The following is an 18443-nucleotide window of genomic DNA, read 5'->3' as shown; positions in this document are numbered from 1 at the left end:
TGAAAGTTTTACTGCATGAAAGCAAAAAAACAAAAACATATACAATAAATAACAACGACCACGTTAAATTACAGAAAACAATTTTGTTTCTATTGTGGAAGATGGAGCCTCCTTCCTGTCGAAAATGGACAAAGTCTTCATTCTGACCTGCGCCACTAAATTCTACAATCTGTGTGTTGCTGAGCACTCTTGTGACGTCATCATCTGCAGGGATGCCATCCACTGGATAAGCGACAAGCATATGCAGTTTAGTAGAAAATTTAAGGAGTTTTCAGTCATTTATTTATCTTCTACTTCATTCAAGATACAGCCACAGGAACTTTGTGTTCACTTTGTGTAGACCAGTATCCATTTTCGCTACAAAAGGATTTTCTTTTGCGTCGGTTGTTTAAAGCACTGAGCGGGGCTTCTTTTTACTAAAGGCTACTTTTGTAATCAAAGGTTTGTAGCAAATTTTCAGTCATCTATTTGCAGACATTGTTGCCTCAGCTGCTTCCATTAGAGATCGTGTAGACAACATGGAGACAGCAGTTACATCACGGCCAAGCAGTCGGCCCTGTAAACGATTACCACACGCAGAAAAGGAACAGTGTGCCTGACACGAGATATGAACTCAGAATAGCCAATCCTCCATGTATAGCAAAAAAGACATCGTCGGAATAGCAGTGAAAGTCAAAATGATTATCAAGTTACGGGTGCCTCATGAATGGAACTGTTTTAATTCCTTTTAAAGACTATGATATCAGCATCTAGTTTAATGTACTGTAGCACTAAAGTTTCCAAGAACATCTAAATTTCTGTTACTAGATCTAAAAATGTGCTCAATTTTATTTATTGTGGGCCGATCATCAAAATATTTTTCTAGAAATAATTATTTCTAAAATTATTTCTATAATTTCTATAATGATCAAATGTGGCTTGAGCAAGTGGGTAAAGTATAAGAATGTATTATACATTTACCAGTCATTTTGACTTCTGCGCAGCAAGGATCCTCACAATTGGTTCACTTCTGAAAGTCTCTGGGTTCAGTGCAGCAACTCTTTGAATGAACCTCTGCTGGAAGCATTGGATTATGGACAAGTGTTCCTCAGCAGGTCGTGTGTTTCTCAAAGTGTTCCTCAAAGTCCCATCTAATACAACACCAAATGCCTTTGCGAGAAGTTGAGCAAACATCATTCTGTCGTCAACGCCATCTGCAAAAATATATGCACCACTTAACAAATGAGTAAACATTCACAGACAATACATCCAACACATAAAAGTTTGTTCTCGTCAAAAGACGATTTGACCTTAGGTTCAGTCCTTTTTAATATCTCATAAAAGAAAAAAAACCCCAAAACAAAAAAACAAACCAAAACAAAAACAAAACAAAACAAAACAAAACAAAACAAAACAAAACAAAACAAAACGCAAACCATTCAGGTTGGTCTTTAATAAACATACATCTATTTCTGTTTTACGAGCTCGTGAAAAACTGTATACAGTTTAATTTCTTATAGTATATTTTGTATTTTACTATTTTAATTTACAATTTTCACGTAGTAATCTGAGAAGTGGCGGCCCGGTGGCGCAACGGTTAGCGCTGTTAGCGCCTGTCACCAATACAGTGAAGGTTGGCTGCCCTGAGTTCATTTCTCGTCTCGGGCACGCTGTTCTTTCTCTGCACGTGGCACCTGTTTACAGGGCTGGCTGCTCTCCGCCAAGGACGGTCCCAAGCCCGGCTGAAAAAGGAGGAGGGTTGGGCGTGGGGCCAGCCCCCACCTCGTAAAACAAATCCTTGCTACTAAAACATCGACAACAGTAAACTGTCGTCGATGCACCTGGAGGTGCGAAGGGCAAAAAAAAAAAAAAAAAACAAAAAATCTGAGAAGTATGTTTGTCAGGTAAAAATGAGATAACATGAAATTTAGTTTACACTGACCAGTCTGTAGCTTTTGTCGCCATAGTGTCTTTACAGGACAATGAGTGAGAAACTCTTGTGGGTCCTTTAACAAGTTGAGACCAGCCTGTCGGACTGGAGACATGGCGGCATTCTCGAAAGGAGCTTTTACTTCCTGTAAAGTCCGGAATGTCACCCGAAGAGTGCACGACTGGAACTCCTCCTAAAAAATAAGCTGTTAGAGTCAATGTCAATCTTGATCTCTTCCTTCACAATTCTAAAATATATCTGATTCTTTATACAACCATACATCGAGCAATTGATAATACTTCTCAGTATTGTTTAAACAAAGCCTTTTCCATAATCACTCAGTTTCTTTTTATCCTAAATATTTCTAAGAGATTATTAGAATTCGTAAGATTCATGATTACTTCGATTGAAGTCGTACTTTATTCAACATCGTGTCTGCCGTTGTCAAAGGTTTCTTGTTTTCATTATTCTCACTTTTACCTTGCTTTTCCCGTGATAATCTTTCAATACAATACAATCATTATAGGGTACATATGTATAAAGGTGTCTCCTTATAAATGACTTTGGACCTATTTAGGTTCTACTCTAACATCGAGTGTTTGGGGACACAGTTACTTCAGGAGGGCTCTTAGTCTGAACTGATCTGGACATATAAACTCCATCGAGAACTTAAAACCTGCAATTTTGTTGTCTTAATGTTTCTTGGAAATATACACTCATTTGGTTCTGAACATCGCTTAGCGAAGCCAGTTTCAGATACGACTGATGACCAGACTAATAAAAGAAATAGATTGGTTCAAGTTAATCTAATTGTGTTCGATGCAGTATCTAAACTTTCAGTTACTGTTACATGGCACAAATGTAAAAACAAGAATAATTTTAATATTCTATGTTTCATTTACTTTTGTAATTAATCCTTCTACGTATAATTCCTGCCAGCTTAAATCAAACGAAGTCCAAATATCTTGGACGCTTTCTTCTCCCTCTCCAGTGAAGTTTTCAGCGAGAGGGTAGGTCAAAGTGCGAGTCTGTGGAGGGTTGCTCCCCTGGAGTTTAGCAGAGTGAGTATCGAAAAGAAGTCCACCTGGAGAACAAAATATAAAATGTATAGCTTCTTCGAATTATTGTTGAGTTTATTTTATTATGTTGATGATGGAACGCATGTTTCATAATCGCCATCCTACTCACCTATTCTAACATTATTGTCCTCTCGTTAGTCACAATGTTATGGACACAGTTACGGCTATTAACGTCTACACAGTTTATCACACCCATACTGAACGTTACCCTTCCTATCATTGTGTCATCAGGACATTTTGAGTCATATTCACCATTGCATCATACAGTGGCGCATATGTCATCATCATCCACCATCATCCATCCACCCCTCATCATCACCAATCCTCATCATCCATCCATCCTCCTCCTCATCATCATTCTCATCATAACCCAATAGCATCATTGTAATTGACGAGCGTACACTTACCTTCCGTAGGCATAACATATTACACACAAACACAAACAGAACGCTCGACGAGCCCCCGCAGATGACGACGAGGATCACGATGAAGAGATTTATGGATGAATTGAAGAGGCACAACTGAGAGAGTTATAAAGAAGATGGCGGACGAAGACGGTTGTTTTCCCCACTTAGTTGGCCATTTTGAGAGCAACTGCTTTTCTCTTATATATGACGTCATTTTCTGCTTCAAGTGACGTGGGACAAATGACGCACACAAGACGTCAGACACAAGACACCATTGAACACGAGACAACAGAGACCTAAAACGACTCACTAGATAATTAGCTTCTTTCTTTTCTTCACTCCCTCTGCACATAAAATTCCGAAGGATTACAGACACCTAACTTCCACCTACTCACCTGGTTTGAGTTCTGCTTCTCTGTGGAGGAGGAACGTCCGCCAGTCACGTGCTGCCGCCTCGCGGTGAGCGCGCAGCTCCTCTTCCGACGTCGAACGCCAGGGGAACATTGTATTGGAGCATCTCACGTGACTAAACACAGTGATTTCATTCACATTTACATAAAGAGCACTAGCTATCCATGTAAACATCGATACAAAATAATGGTAATCACTAACTTACAAAGAGAAAGAGAGAGAATGGAAGAAAGAAAGAGAGAGAGAGAGGAAATAAAATATCGTATTTGATCAAACATGGTTATATATTTTAGACATCAGTTTGTTTGTTTATTTGTGTTTAATTCCGTGCCAGCAACTAGGGTTATATCACGGCAATAGACATCGGTTGATCTGGACTTTTTCACGGTTTTTTTTAATGAAGTGCTGCTCTGTATGACCCACCTCTCGTTACTCAAATACATCGTGGCGAATGAGGACATGATGATGTCACAGGTGTTGTCAGGTACACACTGCTTGTAGAAATTAGTGCCACATACCAGGGGGAACACGTTGGTGAACTTGGTCATGTACGAGGTTTGACCTACCAGAGAGACAAAATATCGTCTGTTAAATTGGTAGAAAAATTTGAGAATGTTAGATAAAAGGGAAGTCGTCTGTTAAATTGTAGAAATAGTTGTGTATGTTAGATAATAGAAAAGTGACGAGAGACTCAGTGCTCCCCCTATAAATACAATTACCGTAAATAGTCTTGAAGAGACTGTTGTAGTCGTTGGAGGCGTGATCTTCGTACAACACCTGAATCTTCAGATCGGGTCCATGTTTGTTTCGCAAGTGGTCTGAAGCAATAAATAATCGTCGTATTAGTCTGTTAATTTAGTAATACTACAAAGACAAGTACTTATTTGTCAGTTCTTTGTCACTAGTCCTGCTTAATTATTAGTCTCATTCTGTTTGTTTTACAAATATAGCAATAAAAAAAACCCAAGTTCTCATAAATATAATACCATTGATTAATGATGACAATTACTGCTCTCATTCCCCTTTGCGCTTTCTTTACTTACCGATGACCTTGTGTATCAGTCGTAGAGACACTGACCCATCGCACGTTCCATAGTCACCAATGGTGAACACACCTTTTGGTGAAGGCATCGGCACTGCGTCTAGAAGATAGAAAAATCAACAGCAGGCTATTGAATTACTTCTCAATACCTAGTAAATTCTACAAAAAATGGTTTCTTGATAACCACAGAGACATGAAGCATGATTTATAGACAACATGTGACGTGAGTGTTGTTTTTAAATAAATTATTTCCTTGTTTTAGAGTTGTATTTGAAAAGCTTAAAAAGCGAAAATGTGCAGCACACACTTTCCGGTGGTCAAGGTGAATTGCTAGAGATCCGTCTGTTAGCCACTCAGTTGCCTTTACCGAGACATACGAGTGTACTGAGATCCCCGTTGAATGCTTCCAGTTGCGTTTTAAATTGTTACAATACAAATAACAATGCAGAAGAAAAACTTTAATACTATCTGCACTCTGATGGTCTGTACTGAAAGGCAAAAATAAAAATGAAACGAGTTCCAAGTGATCCGAAACTTTCATGACTACATAAAAATCATTCACCTTCGGCCAGTGTCCCATGAATAAATTCTACATGCGACACACCAAGTTCATGACACAGGTCACATGTGTCCCCAATCTTCCTGTGCTGCTTGGGTATTTTAATTCAAAGATGTGCTTTCTATAATCTTTCTTAAACTATGCTGGTGCCCTACGCACAAACACACACACGGCACTATGCTGCTGACGTAGTAAGAAATAACGTGTATAAATTGGTGGCATGTCCTATAGTCACTTTTTAAAAATGTCAGTCTACCGATATTAAAAATACTGAAATAAAATCGCATCACTCACGCACCGATATGAGATAAAACAATTTCTTCACAAATGTCAACCGAAGGTTGTGTCAGTCTTCCGAGATTTTCGCCATAGAAGCCAGAACCAGGCTGCCAGAAGTATTGAAAGGAAGGTGTCTCGGCACCTGCCACATCTCCAGACATCTCTCTTCGTATCGTTGACGTAGCAGCGCCATCTGACGACCTCTTCCCTGACGGTAGAGATGACAGTGACGTCAGATGTAGAGATGGCGGGCGACAAGCGGCAGTCGTGGTCACAAGACGGGGGAGCACAGTCTTCAGCATCCTACCAGCGCCCTTCAGGTGTGAAGAGAGCGACATACTGCACTGAACCTCTCACTCTACAGGGAATGTTCAACGAGCTTGTGAAACTCGTCTGCCTGTCTGCAACAAGAAATCAAAAGCTGCTCATGTAAAAAATTGCGTCTGACATCGTGTTTACACATTGCGCTCTACAAGTAAACAAGGTGTGCTTATTCGACCCCATTACTATTTTTGATGTTAATTTTGCTTTTAAAAGCAGGGTTTTTTTCACGTAGTGGAGGAATAAGACGTGCATGAGTATTTGTGGGAGAGGGGTTTACAATGTAGTGAGGGGTAGTATTATGAGATGCGTGAAAAAGAGGTGAGTGTGACACTGCAGCTGCTAATTACAGGTGTTCGTGTCCTGTGCAGCTGGTATTCTTTTGCTTTACTTTCGCCGGCCGTCCTGCCGGGTACCTTGGGGCACGTGATTGATAAGTTAAGGGAAAAGGATTACGAAAGGGACTGATTTGACAAAGAAAACCACTCAGCTCACTGCCCATGGAAAGCCACGAGCTGACCTTTGTTCACATTGAGCAGCTCCTTGACGAGTGATATTACAAAGGTGACAAAGGTACACGGGGACACAAATAAAGTCAGTCACATGGTTGGTCAAAACAAACCTTTGTATATGGTGCTACAAACTGAAGACTATACTGTAAACTCATGAATATTGACAACAGGATTCAAAATTTCATTAACTGACTGATCGGTCGTTAACGAAACATCTATTCTTTTCCGGAAAGAGAACTTGAAGAACATTTTTAATAGACCACTCACCGTAGATCAGGTAGGGAATATCGTACTTGTCGCACGCTCCGTCTTTCGCAGTCTGAACGCAGGGATGTGTCCTCTGGGTGTGAAGACCCTGACGGCCTCGTATGAGAAAACTTTAGAGAAGGAACGAGCTTCGGGACTGTCTGGTATCTCGTTGACGTGGGTAGCAGGAGTTATACCCTGTCCCCCACAACCCAATCACTTTCTGTGGACGTTTTATAGGCTGGGTACTGTCTTTAATGGTGGCATTGGAGGAGCTAGACTCATGTCGTTAGACAGGTTGCTCCGGGGAATGTGTCTTCTGTCTGAGGGTAAATAACATTCCCTCAGAAATGATATTTTTGTTGTACTTCTTTATGAGGAACGAACTGGGTGGTGTCGCTGATCCACTTACTAAAATCGCTAATAGTGCACGGGGGAGTAATGGGGTTAAGAGAACACGTGACCTGCGAAGGTGAATGTCGTGTTGGTGCTTAATAGGTCAGAAGAAATGTCGACTAGTGAGAATGTTAAAAGGTATTGGCCTGTAAAAATTGTGTAAGAAGGTGTGGCGGCATGCACTCTTAACTCATTCAGGAATAAAAGAGATCACGACCGTTGGGTTTGTGTCACGACACCGTCTAGTAGTGTCTCTCGCTCACTCTCCTTCGAACACACTTGCGGGGTTAGACAATTACGTGTTCTTTCACACAAATAAACAAAATGATTTGCCTGTAAGAGTCTGCCACTGTTTACTAAACAAAACAAAATAACATAAATAATAATAATAATAAAATCCTAACTAAGCCAGTATAAGTAAAGTATAAGAATGTATTATACATTTGCCTGTCAGTCATTTTGACTTCTGTGCAGCGAGAATTACCACAACATATTCACTTTTGAAAGTCTCTGGGTTCAAGGCAGCAACTCTTTGAATGAACGTCTGCTGGAGGCGTTGGATTATGGGCAAGTGTTCCTCATCAGGTCGTGTGTTTCTCAAAGTGTTCCTCAAAGTCGCATCCAGCACAAGATAAAATGCCTCTGCGAGAAGTTGAGCAAACATCACTCTGTCGTCAACGCCATCTGCAGAAATATATGCACCACTTAACAAATAAGTAAACATTCACAGACAATACAACACATAAATGTTTGTTCTATTCAAAATATGATCTGACCTTAGTTTCAGTCCTTATTAATATCTCAAAAAAAAAAAAAAAAAACAAAAAAAAACAAAACAAAACAAAACAAAACAAACAACAACAACAACAACAACAACAACAACAACAACAACAACAACAACAACAACAACAACAACAAAATCTTTCCAGAGAAGTATGTCTGTCAGGTAAAAAATGAGACAGCAGGAAATTTTTTTTACTCTGACCAGTCTGTAGCTTTTGTCGCCATAGTTTCTTGACAGAGCAATGAGTGAGAAACTCTTGTGGGTCCTCTAACAAGTTAAGCCCAGCCTGTCGGACTGGAGACATGGCGGCATTCTCGAAAGGAGCTTTTACTTCCTGTAAAGTCCGGTATGTCAGCGGAAGAGTGCACGACTGGAACTCCTCCTAAAAAAAAAAAAAAAAATAAATTGAAAGAGTCAATGTCAATCTTGATCTCTTCCTTCACAATTCTTAATGTTTCTGATCCTTTATACAACCATGTATCAAGAAATTGATAATACTTCTCAGTATTGTGTAAACAAAGGCTCTTCCATAACAAGACATCATTCAGTTTATTTTTATCCTAAATAAGAGATTATTAGAATTCGTAAGATTCGTAATTACTTCGATTAAAGTCGTACTTTACTCAACATCGTGTCTGCCGTTGTCAAAGGTTTCTTGTTTTCATTATTCTTCATTCTTTCATTAGCTTTTCCCATGATAATCTTTCAATTCAATACAATCATTATAGGTTACATATGTATAAAGGTTAATGACTGATAAATGACTTTGGACCTATTTAGGTTCTACTCTGACATCGAGTGTTTGGGGACACAGTTACTTCAGGAGGGCTCTTAGTCTGAACTGATCTGGACAAATAAAAAACTCCTTAGAGAACTGAAAACCTGCAATTTTCTTGTCTAAATGTTTCTTGTAAGCATATATGGATTTGGTTTGGAACATCGCTTAGCGAAGCCAGTTTCAGATACGACTGATGACCAGACTAATAACAGAAATAGATTGGTTCAAGTTAATCTAATTGTGTTCGATGCAGTATCTAAACTTTCAGTTACTGTTACATGGCACAAATGTAAAAATAAGAATAATTGTAATATTCTATATTTTATTCACTTTTGTAATTAATCCTTCCACGTATAATTCCTTCCAACTCAAATCAAAACAAGTCCAAATATCTTGGACGCATTCTTCTCCCTCTTCAGCGAGAGGGTAGGCCAAATTTCGAGTCTGTGGACGGTTGCTCCCCAGGAGTCTAGCAGCCTGAACATCGAAAAGAAGTCCACCTGGAGAACACAATATAAAATATATAGCTTCTTCGAATTATTGTTGAGTTTATTTGATTATGTTGATGATGTAACGCATGTTTCATAATCGCGATCCTACTCACCTGTTTTAACATTATTGTCCTGTCGTTAGTCACAATGTTATGGACACAATCGAATGGACACAGTTATTAGCGTCTACACAGTTTATCACACCCATACTGAACGTTACCCTTCCTGTCAATGTGTCATTTTGAGTCATATTCACCATACAGTGGCACATCCGTCCTCATCATCCACCATCATCCATCCACCCCTCATCATCACCAATCCTCATCATCGATTCATTCTCCTACTCCTCATCATTCTCATCCTTTCACAATAGCATCGATGTAATTGACGAGCGTACACTTACCTTCCGTAGGCACAACGTATTACACACACACAAAAACAGAACGCTCGACGAGCCCCCGCAGATAACGACGAGGATGACGATGAAGAGATTTATGGATAAATCGAAGAGGCACAAGTTGAGAGGCCTGTCACTGAGAGAATTATAAAGAAGATGGCAGACGAACACGGTTGTTTTCCCGCTTAGTTGGCCATTTTGAGAGCAACTGCTTTTCTCTTATATATGACGTCATTTTCTGCTTCAAATGACGTGGGACAAAGGACGCACATAAGACGTCAGACACAAGACGTCAGACACAAGACACCATTGTACACGAGACAAAACAAGACATAAAACGACTCACTAGACAATCAGCTTCTTTCTTTTCTTCACTCCCTCTCTGCACATAATCTTCCAAATGATTTCAGACACCTGTATAAAATCCACCTACTCACCTGGTTTGAGTTCTGCTGCTCTGTGGAGGAGGAACGTCTGCCAGTCACGTGCTGCAGCCTCGCGGTGAGCGCGCAGCTCCGCTTCTGATGTCGACCGCCAGGGGAACATTGTATTGGAGCATCTCACGTAACTAAACCTAGTGATTTCATTCACATTATCGAGTATACATTAATTTTAACAACGGTTCTTAGTCTACCGCTTGCTTTAGAACCTTTACACGGAACAAATAGAAATAATGAGAAACACCTCTCAGTGAACATTTCTAAAATAGTAAACGTTTATTGAGTAAAGGTGAGGATTACATAAAGAACACTAGATATCCATGTAAACATCGATACAAAATAATGGTAATAACTAACTTACAGAGAAAGAGAGAGAGAGAGAGAGAGAGAGAAAGAGAAAGGGAGGAAATAAAATATCGTATTTGATCAAACATGGTTATATATTTTAGACATCAGTTTGTTTGTTTATTTGTGTTTAATGCCGTGTCAGCAACTAGGACTATATCACGGCAATAGACATTACATGATTTGGGCTTTTTTACGTTTCTTTTTAAAATGAAGTGCTTCTGTGTCCGACCCACCTCTCGTTACTCAAATAAATCGTGGCGAATGAGGACATGATGATGTCACAGGTGTTGTCAGGTACACACTGCTTGTAGAAATTAGTGCCACATACCAGGGGGAACACGTTGGTGAACTTGGTCATGTACGAGGTTTGACCTACCGGAGAAACAAAATAATATCGTCTGTTAAATTGGTAGAAAAATTGAGAATTTAGATAAAAGGGAATTCATCTGTTAAATTTGTAGAAATATTTAAGTATGTTAGATAAAAGAAAAGCTACGAGGGACTTAGTGCGCTCCCTATGAATACAATTACCGTAAATAGTTTTGAAGAGACTGTTGTAGTCGTTGGATGCGTGATCTTCGTACAACACCTGAATCTTCAGATCGGGTCCATGTTTGTTTCGCAGGTGGTCTGAAGCAATAAAAATCTCCGTATTTTACTGTTTATTTAGTAATACTACAAAGACAAGTACTTATTTGTCAGTTCTTCTTCACCAGTCCTGCTTCATTATTATTCTCATTCTGTTTTTTTTTTTTTGTTTTTTTTTTTTTTTTTTTTTGTTTTTTTTTTTTACAAATATAGGAATAAAAAAAAACATGATTTCATAAATATAATACCATTGATTAATGATGACAATTCCACTTTGCACTACTTTGTACTTACCGATGACCTTGTGTATCAGTCGTAGAGACACTGACCCATCGCACGTTCCATAGTCACCAATGGTGAACACACCTTTTGGTGAAGGCACCGGCACGGCGTCTAGAAGATAGAAAAATCAACAGCAGGCTATTATGTTCCGTTAAATTACTGCTCAGTACGTAATAAATTCCACAAAAATGGTTTCTTGATAACCAGAGAGACATAAAACATGATATATAGACAACATGGGACGTGTGTGTGTGTTTTGAAAAAAATATTTCCTTGTTTTAAGTTGTATTTTAAAAGCCTAAAAAGAGAAAATGTGCAGCACACACTTTCCGGTGGTCAAAGTGAATTGCTAGAGGTACGTCTGATAGCCACTCAGTTGTCTTTACCAACCATACGAATGTACTGAGATCCCCGTTGAATGCTTCCAACTGAGTTTTAAGTTGTTACAATACAAATAACAATGCAGAAGAAAAAAATTTAAATACTATCTGCACTCCGATGGTCTATACTGAAAGTAAAAAAAAAAATGAAACGAGTTCAAAGTGATCCGAAACTTTCATGCCTACATGAAAATCATTCACCTTCGGCTTGAGTTCCATGAATAAATTCTACAGGCGACACACCAAGTTCATGACATAGGTCACATGTGTCCCCAATCTTTTTGTGCTGCTTGGGTATTTTAGTTCAAAGATGTGCTTTATAATCTTTCGTGAACAACGCTGGTGCTCTATACACACACACACACACACACGGCACTATGCTGCAGACATTGTAAGAAATAATGTGTATAAATTGGCGGCATGTCCCATAGTCACTTTTTAAAAATCCGTCTACCGATATTAAAAATATTTAGATAAAATCACTCACGTACCGATATAAGATAAAACAATTTCTTCACAAATGTCAACGGCAGGTTGTGTCTGTCTTCCGAGATTTTCGCCGTAGAAGCCAGAACCAGGCTGCCAGAAGTATTGAAAGGAAGGTGTCTCGGCACCTGCTACATCTCCAGACATCTCTCTTCGCATCGTTGACGTAGCAGCGCCATCTGAGGCCCTCTTCCCTGACGGTAGAGATGACAGTGACGTCAGATGTAGAGATGGCGGGCGACAAGCGGCAGTCGTGGTCACAAGACGGGGGAGCACAGTCTTCAGCATCTTACCAGCGCCCTTCAGGTGTGAACAGAGCCACATACTGCACTGAACCACTCCACAGGGAATGTTCAAGGAGCTTGTGAAACTCGTCTGCCGTCTGCAACAGGAAAGCAAAAGCTGCTCAAGTAAAAACTTGCGAATGATATTATGCTACTACGTATTGCGCTGTACATGTAAACAAGCTGTGCTGATTCATCCCTGTTACTATTTTTGATGGTAATGTTGCTTTTACAAGCAGTTTTTTTTCACGTAGTGGAGGAATAAGCACGTGAGTAATTGTTGGAGAGGGGTTTACAATGCATGGAGGGGGAGTATTATGAGACGCGTGAAAAAGAGGTTGGTGTGACTCTGCAGCCGCTAATTACAAGTGTTTGTGTCCTGTGCAGCTGGTATTCTTTGCTCTACTCCCTCAGGTTGTCCTGCCGCGTATCTTGGGGCACGTGATTTATAAGTATATGGAAAAGGATTACGAAAGGGAATGATTTGACAAAAAGACCACTCAGCTCACTGCCCATGGAAAGCCACGAGCTGACCTTTGTTCACATTGAGCGGCTCCCTGACGAACGATATGATAACAAAGGTGACAACGGTACATGGGGTCACGAATAATCCCAGTCACATGGTTGGTCAAAGCAACTCTTTGTGTATGTTGCTGCAAACTCAAGACGATACCTTGAACTCATCAATATTGACAACCGGATGCAAAATTTCATTGACTGACTGATCGGTCGTTAACGAAGCATCTATTCTTCTCCGAAAAGAGAACTTGAAGAATTGTTTTAATAGACCACTCACCGTAGATCAGGTAGGGAATATCGCACTTGTTGCACCCACTGTCTTTTGCAGTCTGAACGCAGGGTGGAGTCCTCTGGGTGTGAAGACCCTGACTGCCTCGTGCGAGAAAACTTTACAGAAGGAACGAGCTTCGGGCCTGTCCGGTATTTTCCGAGCGCAGTCTTCGTCTCGCTTCTCCATGCAAGCAGCTGGGGTTCGAAGATGCTACATGTGGTCTCAACGTGTCACGGATGGTTGAGAAAGGTGGCGGCAATAGTTTCTGTCGACAAGGGATGTATGGTTTCTGCAATGAATTTGATAATTGATAATTTCCATGTCTTCTTCTTTACCAGTTTTAAAAATTCAAATGTTTTTAGTAGCTTCTCAATTTCCTTCTCTTGTCCATCACCCTATAAAATGCTTCATCAGAGTGTAATGCTTCAAAGTGAACCGACGTTTACACAGAAAAAGACAATTTCAGAACGAAACACAAATCCTCAGCCCCCTCGCCCCAAAAGAAAAAAAATTATACTAGACGAACCTTTGTAAGTCGCCGTTACACTCAAATCGTCATGGCCGACATTAGAAGCTTAACCCACATTCTCAAAAATATCGCTTGCCATCTGCCAACTTTTTTCTACCGGAGTGCTCCGTTCAGTGCAAATGCACCATGGCATATATCCCCCCGCCTCGTAGTTATGACACACATTTACCCCAAAAGGTCAGTCTACACGGGGTCTACTAGCTACAGTCAGGACGGATCCGCATCTTCTAGGTAGGCCTACCATAACAATTAAAAAATATTTTATTACGTTATATCAATGGTAGTATGGGACATCGCATATAAGTAGGATGGAAGATGGCACGCACACACGCGCACACAGGGAGGGTAGAGGCTGGCGATGGGGGGTCAGTACTTGCCGGGTGACAGCGCCGTGACCGGAGGGGAGCGAGAGTGGGTCGACTAGCGACAGGTGCGCGGGTGTGTGTTGGGGGAGTGAAGCGTGAAGGTCGGGTGAAGAGGCCAGTAGTATGAAGACAAGATTTTTAGTTTACTTACGTTTACAACGAAAAAACAATAATATATCACACGATATCTAAAAAAAGACTAAATGAAATGATTCACCACTTGCAACTGAAGCACTAAATAAAATGATTCACTTCGCCAGTTTTATATTTTTTCAGAGTTTCGATAGGGTAGAAGTTGCTTGAGAGCTACTTTCTATTTCTTATGCGAAAAAGCAGTTGGGCATTGATAAAATTAAAACTCGTATAAAAACAAGACTGGACTAATTAGTGTATCTGACGATTTAAACATCACTTTGCTGACATATGACTATCAGACGTGGATCATCTGACATGAGTGTGGCCAACAAGTGGTCCGCGGACAACACTTTGAGAACACCTGCTTAAGAGGAGTCATTTTATTGTATGTATTTACATGTTTATCTGTTATAGAAATCTTTTTTGTTGTACGTTAAATGACAGGTTGTTAAGTCCGTTGTTCGGGGAAGAGCAGGGAAGGGGACTCGTGAGCTGTGTATTGGAACTAGAGAGACTATATGATTATTGTCATCTTGTTCCCCTGCAGGGTTATGTTGACGTGGGTAGCAGGAGTTATACCCTGTCACCCACAGACCCAGTTCCCTGGGGTCAGTAAAACTTAGGAACACTGCAACAATCGATCAATTTAATTAACTAATTAAAAAAGTTAAAGTGAAATTGGACAGAGGTCAAAGGGATTTCACGGGTATCACGTTCTGCGGACGTTTTATAGGCTGGTTTAATGGTGGCATTGGAGGAGCTAGACTCATGTCGTTAGATAGGTTGCTCTGGGGAGGGTGTCTTCTGTCTGAGGGTAAATAACATTTCTTCAGAAATGATATTTTTGTTGTACATCCTTACAAGGAATGAACTGGGTGGTGTGGCTGATCCATTTACTAAAATCGCTAATAGTGCACGGGGGAGTAAGGGGGTTAAGAGAACACGAGACCTGCGAAGGTGAATGTCGTGTTGGTGCTTAATAGACCGAAAGAAAGGTCGACCAGTGAGAGTGTTAAAAGGTCCTTTGATCTGTAAAAATTGTGTAAGAGGGTGTGGCGGCATGCACTCCTGACTCACTCAGGAATAAAAGATCACGAAGGTTGGGTTTGTGTCACGACACCGTGTAGTGACTCTCGCTCACTCCCTTTCGGACACACTTGCGGGGTCAGACAATTACGTGTTCTTTCACACTAATAAGGAAAATGATTTGCCTGTAAAAGTCAACAAAACAACAACAACAACAACAACAACAACAACAACAACAACAACAACAACAACAACAACAACAACAACAACAACAACAACAACAACAACAACAACAACAACAACAAAGTCCTAACTACGATTTTTCTGTATCTGTCCTGTGGAAACCTTTGTAATTTAAAAACTTTTCTCAAAGTCACTAAGTCTATAATTTCTAAACAATGCACTGTTATAATACTAACAAAATTGTTGCCAACATGTTGCAATTACACTTGTCCGTCTGAATAAAACTGATAATGTCTGGACACAACAGTTAGAAGGTAGTTTTAAGTGTATTTTATTGAAAGTTATTTTTTCGCGAATATATCTAGAGAACGAAAGAAATGAAAGTATTTCAGTGACAAACTTGGAACTCGGCATTACAACCGAATTCTCGTGTCCATCTTTGTCCATCCATTATGCTAGTATAAGTAAAGTATAAGAATGTATTTTACATTTGGCAGTCAGTCATTTTGACTTCTGTGCAGCAAGGATTCTCACAACAATTTCACTTCTGAAAGTCTCTGGGTTCAATGCAGCAACTTTTTGAATGAACGTCTGCTGGAGGCGTTGGATTATGGGCAAGTGATCCTCAGCAGGTCGTGTGTTTCTCAAAGTGTTCCTCAAAGTCGCATCCAACACAAGATAAAATGCCTTTGCGAGAACTTGAGCAAACATCATTCTGTCGTCAACGCCATCTGCAAAAATACATGCACCACTTAACAAATAAGTAAACATTCACAGACAATACAACACATAAATGTTTGTTCTCGTCAAAAGAAGATTTGACCTTAGTTTCAGAACTTTTTAATATCTTAAAAAAAAAAAAAAAATTAAAAAAAAAAACCGCAAACCGTTCAATACATATATTTCTTTTTTACGAGCTCGTGAAAAACTGTAAACAGTTAAATTTCTTACTGTACATTTTGTATTTTACTATTTTAATTCACAATTTTCATGTAGTAATCTTTCCAAAGAAGTATGTTTGTAAGGTAAAAAAATGAGACAGCATGAAATTTTGTTTACACTGACCAGTCTGAAGCTTTTGTCGCCACAGTGCTTTGAAAGGACAATAAGTGAGAAACTCTTGTGGGTCCTCTAACAAGTTGAGACCAGCCTGTGGGACTGGAGACATGGATGCATTCTCAAAAGGAGCCTTTACTTCCTGTAAAGTCCGGAATGTCAGCCGAAGAGTGCACGACTGGAACTCCTCCTAAAAAATAAATCGTAAAGGGGAATGTCAATCTTGATCTTTTCCTTCACAATTTTAAATATTTATGATTCTTTATGGAATCACACATCATACAGTTTATTTTTATCCTAAATATTTCTAAGAGATTATTAGAATTCGTAAGATTAGTGAAGATTACTTCGATTGAAGTCGTACTTTACTCAACATCGTGTCTGCCGTTGTCAAGGTTTCTTGTTTTCATTATTCTCACTTTTCCCTTGCTTTTCCCATGATAATCTTTCAATTCAATACAATCATTATATGGTACATATGTATAAAGGTGTCTCCTGATAAATGACTTTGGACCTATTTAGGTTCTATTCTAACATCGAGTGTTTGGGGACACAGTTACTTCAGGAGGGCTCTTAGTCTGAACTGATCTGGACAAATAAAAAACTCCGTCGAGAACTGAAAACCTGCAATTTTGTTGTCTTAATGTTTCTTGGAAACATGTATGGATTTAGTTTGGAACATCGCGTAGCAAAGCCAGTTTCAGACACGACTGATGACCAGACTAATAACATAAAAAGATTGGTTCAAGGTTATCTAATTGTGTGCAATGCAGTATCTAAACTTTCAGTTAGTGTTCCATGGCACAAATGTAAAAGTAAGAATAATTTTAATGTTCTATGTTTCATTCACTTTTGTAATTAATCCTTCTACGTATAATTCCTTCCAGCTCAAATCAAAAGAAGTCCAAATATCTTGGGCGGTTTCTTCTCCCGCTTCAGTGAAGTTTTCAGCGAGAGGGTAGGTCAAAGTGCGAGTCTGTGGAGGGTTGCTCCCCACGAGTCTAGCACCCTGAGCATCGAAAAGAAGTCCACCTGGAAAACAAAATATAAAATATATAGCTTCTTCGAATTATTGTTGAGTTTATTTGATTATGTTGACGATGTAACGCATATTTCATAATCGCCATCTTACTCACCTATTTTAACATTATTGTCCTGTCTTTAGTCACAATGTTATGGACACAATGTAATGGACAGAGTTACGGCTATTAACGTCTACACATTTTATCACGCCCATTCTGAACGCCACCCTTCCTGTCATTGTGTCATCAGAACATTTTGAGTCATATTCACCATACAGTGGCACATCCGTCATCATCATCCACCATCATACATCCATCCACCCTTCATCATCACCAATCCTCATTATCCATCCATCCTCATTCAAATAAAATCAAAATCAAATCAAAATCAGAACCTACTTTATTGTCTGTCGAGGATACCCAGGACAGAAATTTGTCTTCGCTCACAAGGGCAGGCAGAAATACAGAAATACAGAAATTTAACACACAGGAGTAAAGATACAAGTAGTTTGGATCTCCGTCAAATGGTAATGAAGGTCCAATACTTAAAATTTCTGGGTATATATTAAATAAATAAGTTGTCATTGCAGATTTCAACGAAATATCCGAACTCCATTTTTTTCATCCTCCTAGTCCTAGTTTCTATGTCAAGGCTGTGATGAATGTACTGACTGGGATGACTTTTAGAAGCATGTCCTAATCTGGACGACTTAGTAAACACCATCCCTTCATATATCTCCTTCTGTGTAGTTTGCACCATTCCATCAAAGCAGTTCATGTTTTATCCTAACAACAAACCTTGGATGACCAAGTGCCTAAAAGCAGTGCGTAACAAAAAGAAACATGTGTTCTTCACGGGTTCTGCCCACGACAGAAGATTGGTAAATAGAGAGGTCCATGATGCTATCCGTTGGGTCA

The 18443-nt window shown here is 39.6% G+C and overlaps 3 protein-coding genes across 3 annotated transcripts in view; all 3 read right to left on the bottom strand.

Annotated features, from left to right (window-relative positions):
- Positions 1-20: 20 nt before the first annotated feature.
- Positions 21-6035, bottom strand: LOC112574920. Its single transcript, XM_025256298.1, has 9 exons — positions 5706-6035; positions 4850-4948; positions 4526-4624; positions 4230-4368; positions 3791-3921; positions 2812-2993; positions 1922-2102; positions 961-1193; positions 21-556 (listed from the first exon to the last, which is right to left on the bottom strand). Exons 1-8 carry the CDS (start codon positions 6022-6024, stop codon positions 964-966), a joined length of 1380 nt encoding a protein of 459 aa, XP_025112083.1. The 5' UTR covers positions 6025-6035; the 3' UTR covers positions 21-556; positions 961-963.
- Positions 6036-6792: 757 nt separating this feature from the next.
- On the bottom strand, positions 6793-13787 carry LOC112574922. The gene is made up of 9 exons (XM_025256300.1): positions 13216-13787; positions 12141-12517; positions 11282-11380; positions 10931-11029; positions 10633-10771; positions 10049-10179; positions 9054-9223; positions 8147-8327; positions 6793-7845 (listed from the first exon to the last, which is right to left on the bottom strand). The coding sequence occupies exons 2-9, from the start codon at positions 12457-12459 to the stop codon at positions 7616-7618; spliced, it is 1368 nt and encodes a 455-aa protein (XP_025112085.1). The 5' UTR covers positions 12460-12517; positions 13216-13787; the 3' UTR covers positions 6793-7615.
- A 2161-nt stretch (positions 13788-15948) lies between these two features.
- LOC112575796 (probable S-adenosylmethionine-dependent methyltransferase At5g38780) overlaps positions 15949-18443 on the bottom strand; it is a 31336-nt gene continuing 28841 nt past the window's right edge. Inside the window, exons 8-9 of the mRNA XM_025257820.1 lie at positions 16513-16693; positions 15949-16178 (exon numbers count right to left, since the gene is read on the bottom strand). Coding sequence (XP_025113605.1) covers positions 15949-16178; positions 16513-16693 — 411 coding nt within the window. The remainder of the gene's footprint in view (positions 16179-16512; positions 16694-18443) is intronic.

The sequence above is a fragment of the Pomacea canaliculata genome, linkage group LG11 (genome assembly GCF_003073045.1).
Source record: "Pomacea canaliculata isolate SZHN2017 linkage group LG11, ASM307304v1, whole genome shotgun sequence".
Classification (NCBI taxonomy): Eukaryota; Metazoa; Mollusca; class Gastropoda; order Architaenioglossa; family Ampullariidae; genus Pomacea; species Pomacea canaliculata.
The sequence above is the reverse complement of the archived record's forward strand: the minus strand, read 5'-3'. Positions and strand labels throughout refer to the sequence as shown.